Genomic DNA, 12,706 nt, shown 5'->3' with positions numbered 1-12,706 from the left:
TATCGCTACTTTGCTAGTATCGTTGTCAACTATTGTGCTCCGATTTACTAATGGAACCCGAAAATTATTGTCAGCATGTGCCCCTTATGAGTCTGTGTGAGATCTGGTGAGAGCTGAAATAAAACCCCATGTAGAAACCAACAAACATCGCAATTACTGTCTATTTGCAAAGTGTAGTTCTGGTAAAGATATATCAATGGTATCCAAGGCTCATTTGTAGAGAGAGCAGATAACGCTATACAACAGACAGCGTTTTGCACTATCCATTGGATAAAGATTTTTCCAGTAGTAGATAACCTCACCCAACCTTCGAAAAACCGGGGCCAGTTTGACAGTAATAATAATAATAATAATAATAATAATAACAATAATAATAATAATAATAATAATAATAATAATTATAATGAGAGAGTATCTCAGACGATTGTCAGTTATTTGGACAAGTCCCTTGTCCGATTATAATCGGGTGGTAGCGTCAAATCAGTTTGCATTGCCTGTTCTTGGATATCTTATGTGGACACAACAGTGGCCGGTGATGGAACTTAAGCAGATCGATAGGGAAGCGCGCAAGATTGTTGTCGAGAGTGGGGGTAGACACCCATGTAGTTCGAATGTATTGTCGTATATGCCAAGAAGTTGAGGAGGGCGGGGATTGCGCTCTGTTGAAATGGAGTACAAAGCCATAAAAATCAAAGGTGCATTCAGACTCCATGGTAATGAAGATCGTGCACTGGGAATTGTACGGGAGTTTGAAGAGCAAGCGGTGAGGATGGGGCGTAGGTCAATTTTTAAAGAAGCGGCTAAGTGCGCGGAGGAGTTGGATAGATAGACGTTATGATAGATAGACGTTTATTAAAAAGAATACCTTAATAGCAGCTGGTAGCTGAATTGCAAAGGTGTACAAATTATATAATAGAACTATACAATAAAATCAAACCTGAAAGGGAACTAATTTACATAAACAATTATAATAAATGTTAGTTAAAATGTCTTGCGCTTGCTGGAATGAAAGTATCTCTGAACCGATTTGTTTTAAAGGAAACTCTAAATGGTCTGCGTCGTCGTAACTCCATAAGTTGCTCTCGGTTATCGAAAGGCAGTAAGTGGTACAAACAATCTAAGGGATTGGAGACGATGTTGTTAAAGTTGGGGCTGGAGTTGGATTTGGAACACGCGCAAGGGATCAAGAAAGAGGTGCGGAGGTGCCAAATTGAGAAGTTAGAGGATGAGATCAGAAACCAACGGTGGCAAGGGCGTCTAGTGACTACCAGGCTGGAGGATGAGAGTTTGAGTGCTGATAGGTGTTTCTGGTGGCTCACAGAGTGGAAGAACTGCCCATCACACACAATTGCTGGACTCGTCGAGCTATACGAGCAGCTATTGCCAACGCGAGTATACACGAGTCAGAAGACCCACAGAAGCGGAGAAGGCGAGGTGAGGTGCAGATTATGCGGCAAGGCTCCAGAGAGTGTGTCACATATCTTGTCAGGATGCAGTGCGCTGGCCCAGAGCAAGTATCTCTCTAGACACGACGCAGCACTGAAGGTACTGTTTTACGAACTGTTGTATGATGAGGGATTTATAGACGAGATACCACCCCTGGTACTCACCCGACATGCCGAAGCCCGTGTATGAGTCAGATAATGTTGAAGCTTATTGGGATGTCCCTCTATATGCTGATCAACAAGAGGTCAGATGCAATAGGGTGGATGCACGCATTGTAAATCATATGTGCAAGAGAGTTGTGACGCTGGAAATGAGCTGCCCGTGGGTTAACAATCGGACAAGAAAGAATGAAGAGAAGACACTGAAGTACGGACCCCTTCGCTGGGAACTAAGGCAGCAGTTCCCAGGCTACGAGGTGAAGCAATATAACATCATTATGGATGCCTTCGGGGGATGGTCACCGGAGCTGGATGTCATGATGCGCGAGCTGGTGGGAGGCAGAAGCACAGACGTACTGGGAAAGATGCAGAGGGCAGTGCTCTCGGGCACGCTGAATATTGCCCGGACTTTCAAGGTGGCAGTTTGAATTCCTTTTGGAAGGAGGACCGTAGACACAACGAAAAAGCTTTTTAGGATTAGTTAATTTACATTTATTTTTTTACAGGTTACGGTTTTCGCCCCATGCTGCCTGATTAGAATGTAGCGTTCAGTTGATTTCTCTGCGACATAATAATAATAAGAATTTTATAATTTCTATAGCGCAAAACTCTTTAGATATATGATAATGCGCTTTACAAGTTGAAAAAGGAAAACTAACTATGAAAATATTATTTACAATTAGATATTATTGTTACATTTGATATAGTACTTAATATAACACTTCAGATAATAGATAAAATTGAGAGATATAGCTAACTAACAATGTAATATAATAATAAGTTGTCGGTTACTTTTTATGAAAACTGTAAAATATTTAAAATTATGCTTCCCTAAAAAGATGTGTCTTTAATTGTTTCTTGAATATAGTAATACTGCTGATATTCCTAAGACTGGGTTTGCAATGCATTCCATAAGACTGGAGCAGCAACCGCAAATCAGTCGTCTTGGCTGATTTGATTTTGGGCCTTGCAAGAAAGTGGTTACCAATAGACCTTAGGTTATAGCTAGACTGTTTAGGAGATAAAAGACTAGTAATATATGCAGGTGCAAGACCAGCTTTAAAGATAAATGAAATAAATAAAAATTATTGTAAATTTTTTACAGACAGCCAATGAAGGTCTACCATGACAGGTGATATGTGCACAGCCTGGCGTGTTTGTGAGAAGTCTCGCGGCTGCATTTTGCACGCGTTGTAGTTTATTCGTGTAGATAGCCGGTATACCATATAGGACTGAATTGTAATAATCCAGGCGGCTGATGACTAATGCTTGAACTAACGTCGTTGTAGCTTCAAATGATAAACATTTGCGTATACGTCTTATATTATAGATATAGTAAAACGCTGACTGGCATGTCTTGTTAATATGTGTTTGAAATTGAAACTTAGAGTCAAACCAATCACCGAGATTTCTAGCTTCGTTTAGAGACGACGCGGCAGTATTGGCAACTAAGAGATACCCAGTTTGTACTTTGAAGAGCTGTTGGCGAGTCCCAATTAACATGAACTCGGTCTTGTCTTCGTTAAGCTTGAGCTTATCAGCAGCCATCCACGCTCTTCCAGCCTTGATGCATTGCTCCATGGCACACCTGGCGTTCGTCTTACCATCCTCACTGTCCGGTTTGAATGAGAGGTACAACTGGGTGTCGTCAGCGTATGCATGGGCGTGGGGCAGATGAGTCTTTATTACGAGAAAGAGCTTGCTAGCATAAACAGAAAACAGAAGAGGACCGAGGCATGATCCCTGTGGCACACCACTCGACAGATGGCGTTTCTCTGACAGATTCCCGTCCAGAATAACTCGCTGGGTTCGACAAGATAGATAAGGCCGAACCATTTGAGAACAACGTCGGTGACGCCAAACGAGGTCTCTAGACGGTGAAGAAGGATATTATGGTCCACAGCGTCAAATACCACACTTAAGTCCAGGAGAACTAACTGACTAACAATGATACATGCTGGCGGTTCATATTTAGTAGAATGTCATTGACAATTCTTAACATTGCTGTCTCTGTGCTATGTGCTCTTCTGTACACAGATTGTAATTCTGGTAAGAGTCCGTTATCCGTTACGTAGGCATAAATCTGGTTGAAAGCCGCTCTCTCGGTAATCTTTGAAACAAATTGCAACTTGCAAATTTGCAAACAGGTGTCTTATGTACACAATAAGTGGTTATGAATTTATTTTCATGGTCGAGATCTGCCGGGAAGGTTTCACGTTACGCGCGTTACGCACGTTCATGTTCGATATAAAACTTCCGATATTTTGGATATATCATTCAACGTATTGCATTAATGAAATTAAAATGATGGTTTTAACTCCCACAGGCCAGATAAGTGGGAAACCACAACAGTCTATTTGTACTCAGCACCTATGTTCTAATTACCAGCAAAAAATATGTAGATCCAAAAAGGTTTGGGAAGGTCAAAGATAAACTCCCGATGCTGGTCTATTTAGATCAACCATTGATATATGGTAGGGGACACTGGAAACTGAGTCGAGTGCATACATAGGAAGCGAAGCCAACCAAAAAATTGAAATTAATATTAGGATTTGGATCTTTGCAGTCGCTGTAACTGCCTTGCTGAAGAAACTAGTTAAAAAAATACTTAAAACTACTTTCCTTCGTACTTTCCTCGTGTCTGAGATAATCAAAACTTTATAATCGGAGTTTAACAAAAGCAAGTATTGAGTTTTAAATGAATACTTGAGAGATTAAATTTGACTCTGTGGCTGTAAGAATTTCGGGGTCGTGCTGGAAACCCTCCCCCTCCTCTCCCCTGTCAGGCTCCAACAGCATATCAATTTACAGAGAAAGGAAAATAAATATATTATTGCATATACTTCCAAATAACAAAGTTATGAAGCTTCTTTAACTCGATCCTTAAGCCTCCCGAATGAATTTTCAACTAACCCATTCAGCACATCAGTTTTTCTCCTCCGATAAAATGCGACGTCTGAAGTTTTTAAAGAAGGACTTCTTGTTTATTACACTAAATGGTGTTACAAAAAAAAAACATGTTTAATGTTTAAAAGTGGATCTGCAAACACCGAAAAAAGGTACAGTTCAATCAACACAATGGATTCAACTGACTCCCTCAGAAAATTACATGGATTATTTTCCCAATAAGTTGCTTAACAACAAATTCTTTTATTTTGTTCAATGATGAAGTGTTGTAAAATAAACAGCTTAATGCACAGGTGTAAAGCAATAAACTTTTCCCTAGAATTCTAAGGTTGTGAAAGAGTATGTTTATGAGTTGTTAAATTGACGTATGCTGAAGTTAATTAAATGATTTGATTTCCCGACGAAAATGAAATTCCTAGCGTTTCATCCTTTGCAAAATTGACATCGATCTGTTTTGATTGTGATGATAAGTTTCATGTCACAATTATCCCTATCGCTGATCGCAGTAATTCGAAGAATTCAAGCTATGGGTGTGTTTGAACAACCACCACTTGAAAACTCATCGAATCTCAGCTGGCCACCATGGGCTTAGAAAGTTATGTTGAATATATTCTCATCACCCGGGTAGAGAGGATAATTACCGGACAATGAGAGCGCGTGAAACGTCAGCTTAGGATATTAATAGTTATCAATAAATAATGCAGTTTGTCAGTGGTGCATCTATCTAGGACTTTGCGAACGATGAAACCGCACTAGACTTTCGCTGCCCCTTCAATAGTTACCTTTATGAATCATGTCCTAATGTAATGTTAAGAATGGAAGAACACTGTCTTTTTTTCCTGCCTTCGCTTTTATTAACTGTTCTGTGGGGAGGATGGCTTCCATGCTTTACAGAAGGAAACCAAGGTAAGTAATTGACTCTCTCAGGAGAATATCAATCTTTTCTTTCATTCTCTCTTCTCCTCACCTCATCCAAGTTTAATTTTACACGCGGTATCTTTTCTGCATTAAAAAAAAAAGAAAAAAATCAAATCCTAATTTAGGAACTCTCCTTCACCTTTTCACGCCAAAAATTGGTTTTTTCCCATCTTCTCCTCGTATTGAACTTTTATTTTGCAACTGACCCTGTCTCTCAACTTTGAAGTAAAGAATGTTTTTTTTTAAATATTATTATTCTTCTTTGATAACTTCATTTCAACAAAATGCTTCCCACGGTCGAGATCTTCTCTTATATCAACTTTGCTATACATTTTCCCAACATGTGGTAAAATTAAAAAATACGCTACACTTCTAAGTCTCCTGGTTTTCATTTTCTTTGTTTTCTCAACTTTTAAGTATTTTGTAAATAGGGTACAGTTCTCATAGTTTCAATTAAAAAGGGAGAAGAGGACGTTAACGTTACCATTTTTAAGGGAAAAGTTAATTTTTTGCTCCTTCAACTCACCATTGACTGTTTTTCTTTTCTAGCTTCGTAGTTATGAGACTGATTAATGTGTATTGCATCGCAAGTATATGCATATATTTAACAAAATATCTCGTCTCAAATTAGTGAAGAGAGCATGAATAAGTTATGAAAGAAAAACGAAATTTTCATACAGCGCTGTTTGAACCAAAGCTTTTTTAGAGATGTGTAGAAAAATATTTTCTCTCCCACAGAATTATCCAAAACAGATACAACCTCAAATAAGTTCAACTTTTTTTAGTGTGTGGGTTTGTTTACGGATTATCTGGATCCTATGATGAAATTTCGGCCAAAAGCCATTAATTCTAACTTCTTACTAACCGAGCGCGAGTGCCGTACTGGGGAACATTGGTTCTTGGCCACTGTACTCGTTCCGTAGGAAAACAACAGAGGGCCAACGATCCACAGTATGGCTCAAGCAAGTGAGGTCGGTCGACCAAACTTTTTCAAATTTGCCGGCGTTCGTATCCAAAAATACAGGGCTCATGGTGTGGCTTCTGGCAAGGAAGGACTATTGATAACTGAACAAAACGCTCAGATTTACCTCAACACTACCTTCCTATACAATAAACGTATTTGATAACCATGAATTTCTAAATTTATCTCTTCGGTAATTGAGTCAGCAGTTTCTCTTTTAAGATGATAGGTCATTCGCGCAAAATGGACGCCAAACCTGCAGATAGACAGTCGCTAATTTAACCTTGAAAAGGAATTGGGACGATTCCGGTAAATTCTCAGCAGACGCAGGGCTTACTCCAGTTCCTAATGCACATGTTAAAGCAGGCATATATCCGGATGACACAAATTTGTAGTACTAAGGTCAAAGATGCTTGTCACTATAAATCTCACCAATCACTTGCAGGTGTTCATTGTCGAAGTCTTAGGTTTGAGAAGCCACGTAAAGGATATGCTCTGCAACAACACGTTTTCAAACAAATCACTTTACACCTGGGAATTGAGCCCAATCGCAACTGCAAAAATAGGTGCCTCATGGAAAATACCTGTGTGTCCGTGAACATCGGTCCACCCAACAAGAATGGCCACAGAGTCTGTCAACTGAGTGATTCTGACCACATTCAGCATCCTGATGACCTAAAACCACTAGAAGGATATCGGTATTGGAATACAAAGGTGCGGATATTTGGATAGGACACAATACGGTGGATTCAGGTTCCTCATTCCCTTTGTATGATTATGATAAGTTTGTACTAAAAGAAATCCTACTAAAGGTAAATTTATCCCAGCAGAATCCATGCTCAAGTAGCCCTTGTCTTCCTAATGCAACCTGCCTAAATGGGTTTAAGGATAAAGGGTACATTTGCCTGTGTCAAGGTGGTCGCAAGGAAGAAAATTGTGAGGAAAAAGGTGAAGCAAAGAATCTTTCTAAATAAATGTCAGATTTAGTGTCATAGTGGTGTGCTATCCGACACTCCTGTAAAACACGTGTCGAATATTCTAGTTTCAATGCGTCTCGCGGATCAGCCTCGTTTCTTTTGCTTTCTCCCGCTCCTAAAAAAACCGCGTTCAGTATCCGTTTAAATAACTTTGTTTAGCCCTTGAAGGCTATATAGATAAATGTGGATGGACAAATTCTAATTCCTTGCAATTTCCTTGCAACTTTGGGACTTGTAATGTTGCTACGTAGTTTGCAAGTACGCGAGCGCCCTTCATGTTTAAAATTGAAGAACATCCGTGTCAAGATCGTGAATCAATACAATTATTACAATTTGTGACCTTTTTAAACGATCTTAAAGAAATTGTGCTATAAAAAAAAAAAAATATGTGGAATTTTTCCCCCTAGCATTCATAGCCACTTTTACAAATCTCGATGCCACTGGAATGTATGGTCCAACAACTCTAGGCAGTCAGTACTCAGGTCAGGACCATGACGGACAAGTCACACTGTCCAGCGGTATTCAACGATGGACCGTACCGTACACTGGTGACTACAGAATAAAAGCAATTGGAGCAGCAGGAGGATACGATGTACATCCTAACAGCTCTCAGTACCGAGGTAGAGGAGCAAAAATGATTGGAACATTCCGCCTAAACAAGAGCGAAGTCATCCGGATACTTGTAGGTCAAGAAGGAGGAATAAACAAGAAGAACGAATCCTCTGGAGGTGGCGGAGGTACATTCGTAGTTAGAGGAGCCAACATACCTTTGATAATAGCTGGAGGCGGAGGAGGGATAGACTCTGTAAACTCAAGGCATGAAGGATGTGACGCCAGCACAAACGCAACAGCGAATCCTGGGTACGATTCCTGGTCAGGGGGGAACAATGGACATGGTGCGCAGACTGCTGACGATGATGGTAACTCAGGTGGGAGCATACTATGATGATCCCTTACACCCCAGCTTTTCATTGATGAATGTGTTTATGTATACCTCAGATGTAAATCATTGGCCCTAATCCCACAATATAAGTTTTGGTAACGTGAAAAAAATCAGTCAGACCACCTAGAAGGAGGACCCGTTCATACATCCGAGGATAAAAAAGCTATACAAAAATATTAAACCTGACAGATCGCAGCTTAATAGATATACATTATGTAAGGTTTGACTATGTTGCTATGGGCACATTAGGGCATTTTAATTATATAACTAGGTGTTTTTCGCTCACTAAGACCTGAATCATCATTTTGTTCTTTCAGGTGGTGGTGGTGGCGGGTTTTTCTCCAGTGGAAGAAGTGGAAGGAACTTTAACGGAACCATGGGAGAGGGTGGAGAAGGTGGTAAGGGATTTCTTCAGGGAGGGGTGGGTGGAAGAGCCAGGTGTTACGATGTCGCTGGTGGGTTTGGTGGAGGAGGTGGGGCTGATGGAGAGTTAGGAGGAGGAGGAGGAGGAGGGTACTCTGGGGGAAGCAGTGGACATGGTAATTATGATTCCTGTGGGGGTGGGGGTGGCTCTTACAACAATGGAAACAACCAGGACAATGAGTGTTGTTACAACAAGGCTGGTCACGGTCGGGTAATAATCACATTACTATGAAAAAGAATACGTGTTATTTTGATTGGTATTCTAATTGACCGATATCTGTCAATAACAGAGCCGAAGAGAGCGTAATTATAATGACTGTTTAATCTTTTGCGAAACACAAACTGAACCCGTATTATTTCTGAACTTGGTCTATTTATAACACTCAGATCTTAAGGTCATTTTCACAGGACACAGTTGTATGGGGTGGGGGGAGGGGAGGGGTTCGAGAGGGTAATGGCTAAACACTCGATCGATACTTAATGTCTATCCTACTTTACGTAAAGCGAATATTTATATTTTAAATGTTTATATCTCCGTTTGCCTTTGTATTTATAAAGTATTCCGAACTTATAAGATACGATTGTCACATTCGGCATAACTCGGCAAAAATAGGCTCCCATTTATGGATGATTTGACAAAGCAGAGCGCTTGAAATTTAAGATGATACAATAACTTTTTTTCAGAAATTGAATCTTAATCGTTATACTTTTGAATGAAATGAAAATAGGATCTTGACATGCAACTTGATATGGGAGATATGTCGATCTGTGGTGGGACGTTACTTACATTCGCTATACTTAGTGCAAAGCTGTTAATAAAAAAGTTCTCCAGTATATTGTTTGCTAATTTCTTGACTGTAAAGACAATAATCTTTCAATGGAACTATTTAATATTTCCTCAACTTCGATGTTTATTCACGCAAATCATGGGACGATTTGTTGTGAAAAGATACGTGTATCCAAACGAGAAAACAGAGATAATAAGCAAAGAAACAAATAAAAGAAAAACAAATAAATAAACCCAAAGCTAAATTAACAGATCCAAGCTGTGGTCGGGGGGTGGGGGAAGGGAAGGAGCTCCTTATCACCCATCTGCGAAAAGGGTTGAAGAATTAAAATATAGATCTATGCTGATAAAGTTGATAAGAAAAAAAAGAGTAAATATCTGCAGGACAGACATTACCGTGCATATTGCAAATGAATTTCAATATAAGTATAAAGTGTAAATCTCCTCAAATTGATATCCAAGGAAAATTTGAAGTATGAAGTTTTTGAGGTCACGAAGACTGTTCCTCGTTGTAAGCACTAAGGGGGAAACCTACTAATTGACGATTTTCCACTGAATACTCTATTAAAGTCAAACAACATTGAGGCTCAGCCGATCAAACATTTACGAAACCAGAATCTAGAGATACTCAATGAAGAAATGAACTCCCAGCGGGTTCTCTAATTTACCTTTAAAAGCTCAGGTTGGAATGGATAACGTTGAGGCTTTTTGAATCACGAAGGTACTGAGTTATCGATCGGAAATTCAAGTTTTCATATCTCATGGCTGATGAGTTTAATAAAAACGTTAAAATCGGTATTTGAAATATCATGAATACCCAAGGATGTGATACTATAAAAATATCGAAAAATATGAGAAGGACTGGACGTATACACGGTCTTCTTTTAAGCCCGCTGAAGTTGAACAATACTACCTCATTTATTTCCTTCAAAACATTCGGCAAAGTATAGGTAATACTTGTAAATATGAAAAATACAAACTAGACACTCCCCTCTACGGTTATCATCAGCTTCTTCATTGTCATCTTCACAATGAACTAATCTTTCATGGCTTCATCTGAATATAGGGGGCATGCATGAAACCCTCCTAGTACATGCAGTAGTAGGCAAAATTATCTTTGCATATGAATTAACCTAACACACATGTTTCGCGACTAAGACAGGAAAAGAACCATAGTTATATGGCAAGATTCCGGCCCAAAGAAAGACGGGCATTTTACGATAATATCATGCATTTTTTGTTAGGTAATGATAAAAACTTGGCTCTCCGGCTTAAAAGCGTTGTTCCTGGACGTCACTATTTATGCATCATTGACGAAGCGTGAGGTACGAATTTTTTGCGTTTTTCTATGGTGTGAAACGATATAGAGGTTCATGAGACTTAATTATTGATGCTTTGTCAAAGACGTTTTTTAAATTGTACCAAATATCTTCATTATTAGATAGTAATGAATTTAATGATAATAATGACATTTGATTGTGCGAAAACGAAAACGGCTCTTTTACAAAAAATTCCCTTCGTCCTCATACTGCGGCAGACCTTGCCCACTAAATTGCCTCATTCCCAAAGTGAGGCTTTAAGGTTTAGCTGAGAGTCACACATCCCCTATAAGCCTGAAACTTTTTCAGGCTTCTTTCCAAAAACAAATGAGTGTAATGATTGCCAGTAACATTGTTTCACACAATACATAACCCGAGCAACTAAATAGTCTCCGTTACTACACGAAAAAACACAGAAATATCGAGAAATGCTCGACTCCCTTCTGGAACTTTGACATCTATTTGAGTTTCCTCTCATGTTCTATCTGACTATGTCTGTCAGGTTAATTCATATGAAAATATGATAATCCCACCACTGCACGCACCAGTGAGGACCTTCGAGGACGTTACCTGTATTTAGTAGTTACCATAAAATATTCATTGTTGCGTAAGTAGTAATACCAGTTGTAATAGAAATAATGATGATGATGATGATGACGATGACGATGGTGATTACGACGCTGATGATAGCCGTAAAGAAGGGTCTTTAGCTTAAAAATTCCTCATTTACAAGTATTGCCCACATTTTCAAAATATCTTTTCGGAAACTACATGGTGTCGTAGTTTTCAATATCATGATTTGAGATGCCGTACTTCAGGAATCAATAGTTTAATATTTTTTTAATTAAAATTTGTGGACCATTGCAGATATTTCTTATATTGTTGTTGGCTTAGTTTTAAGCGTAAAGAGTCTGTCTAGCACGTGTACCACCCTTTTTCCTTATTGATTTTGTTATCAAAGGTTTATGTCTAAATTCTTTTTCTTACTGACAGGTGGGATGGTCAGGTTATTGGTGCGCAAATCATATGTAACAAAGATGAGAGAATTTGAAATATTTCCCTTGCAAGATCTTTGCCTTTAAAGCCAGGATATTCACAAACAACATACTGGGGAACTCTTTTTTATTAATAGCTGTGCTCTAAGTTTCCAATATCAACTATGCCAAAGCAACAGCTTTGATTTTAAGTATCCGTGTTGATATAACGAAATAACCTTTTGTTCGGGTATCTAACGACATTTTTTTTTAATAATAATGAATGTAATTAATTTCCCACAATACATCGACATTGCTGTCATTTCATGAAACCCTTTTGACACTTATCTTCCATTTCAAGATATTTTTAAGAAAATGTTTCTTTTCCAAATTTCATCAGCTCATTGTAAGTGCCTGTGTTATTTTTACCGTTGGTTGATTAGTGGCTAAAACAATTCAGAATTCAACGGAAAGACCATAGGTCAAACAGACACCTTTTTTAGCTTGTGGCAACGATATCTTTCTGTTCTTCTTCACAAGTATATCTACGAAATACATAACGTATTTTTCTTATCAAGAACAGACTGTCAAAGCCTATGATATAAATTATTATTACAGAAACAAAGGGAAAATTATTTCGTTATTCAAACTCTTAAGCAGTATGTATAACTTATACACCAAGAAGGACCATTTTATAAAACTAGCATTACCCTCGTGAGATGAGATATTTGTAACTATATTCTACCATGCCAAATAAACTTTTTCTACTCAAGGAACGTAACAGTGATTTGATGACCATGACCAGCGTTGTTATAACAACATTCCTTGTCCTGGTTGTTTCCATCGTTGTAGGAGCCTCCCCCACCCCCACAGGAATCATGAATATCAGCTCC

The 12,706-nt window shown here is 38.8% G+C and overlaps 1 protein-coding gene across 1 annotated transcript; it reads left to right on the top strand.

The window, feature by feature from the left end:
- Positions 1-5,136: 5,136 nt before the first annotated feature.
- LOC111345343 (uncharacterized) lies at positions 5,137-9,629 on the top strand. Its single transcript, XM_088751303.1, has 5 exons — positions 5,137-5,417; positions 6,836-7,104; positions 7,221-7,338; positions 7,775-8,296; positions 8,628-9,629. The coding sequence occupies exons 1-5, from the start codon at positions 5,318-5,320 to the stop codon at positions 8,963-8,965; spliced, it is 1,347 nt and encodes a 448-aa protein (XP_088607429.1). The 5' UTR covers positions 5,137-5,317; the 3' UTR covers positions 8,966-9,629.
- Positions 9,630-12,706: the final 3,077 nt, after the last annotated feature.

Source organism: Stylophora pistillata, chromosome 2 (genome assembly GCF_964205215.1).
Source record: "Stylophora pistillata chromosome 2, jaStyPist1.2, whole genome shotgun sequence".
Classification (NCBI taxonomy): Eukaryota; Metazoa; Cnidaria; class Anthozoa; order Scleractinia; family Pocilloporidae; genus Stylophora; species Stylophora pistillata.
This window is presented reverse-complemented; position numbering and strand designations above follow the sequence as displayed.

Excerpts from the sequence above, each read along its gene's own strand:
- LOC111345343 (XM_088751303.1), top strand. The coding sequence starts at position 5,318 with ATGTTAAGAATGGAAGAACACTGTCTTTTTTTCCTGCCTTCGCTTTTA. Across the intron at positions 7,105-7,220 it reads ATCGGTATTGGAATACAAAG|AATCCATGCTCAAGTAGCCC; the intron begins GTGCGGATATTT and ends TTATCCCAGCAG. Across the intron at positions 7,339-7,774 it reads AGAAAATTGTGAGGAAAAAG|CATTCATAGCCACTTTTACA; the intron begins GTGAAGCAAAGA and ends TTTTCCCCCTAG.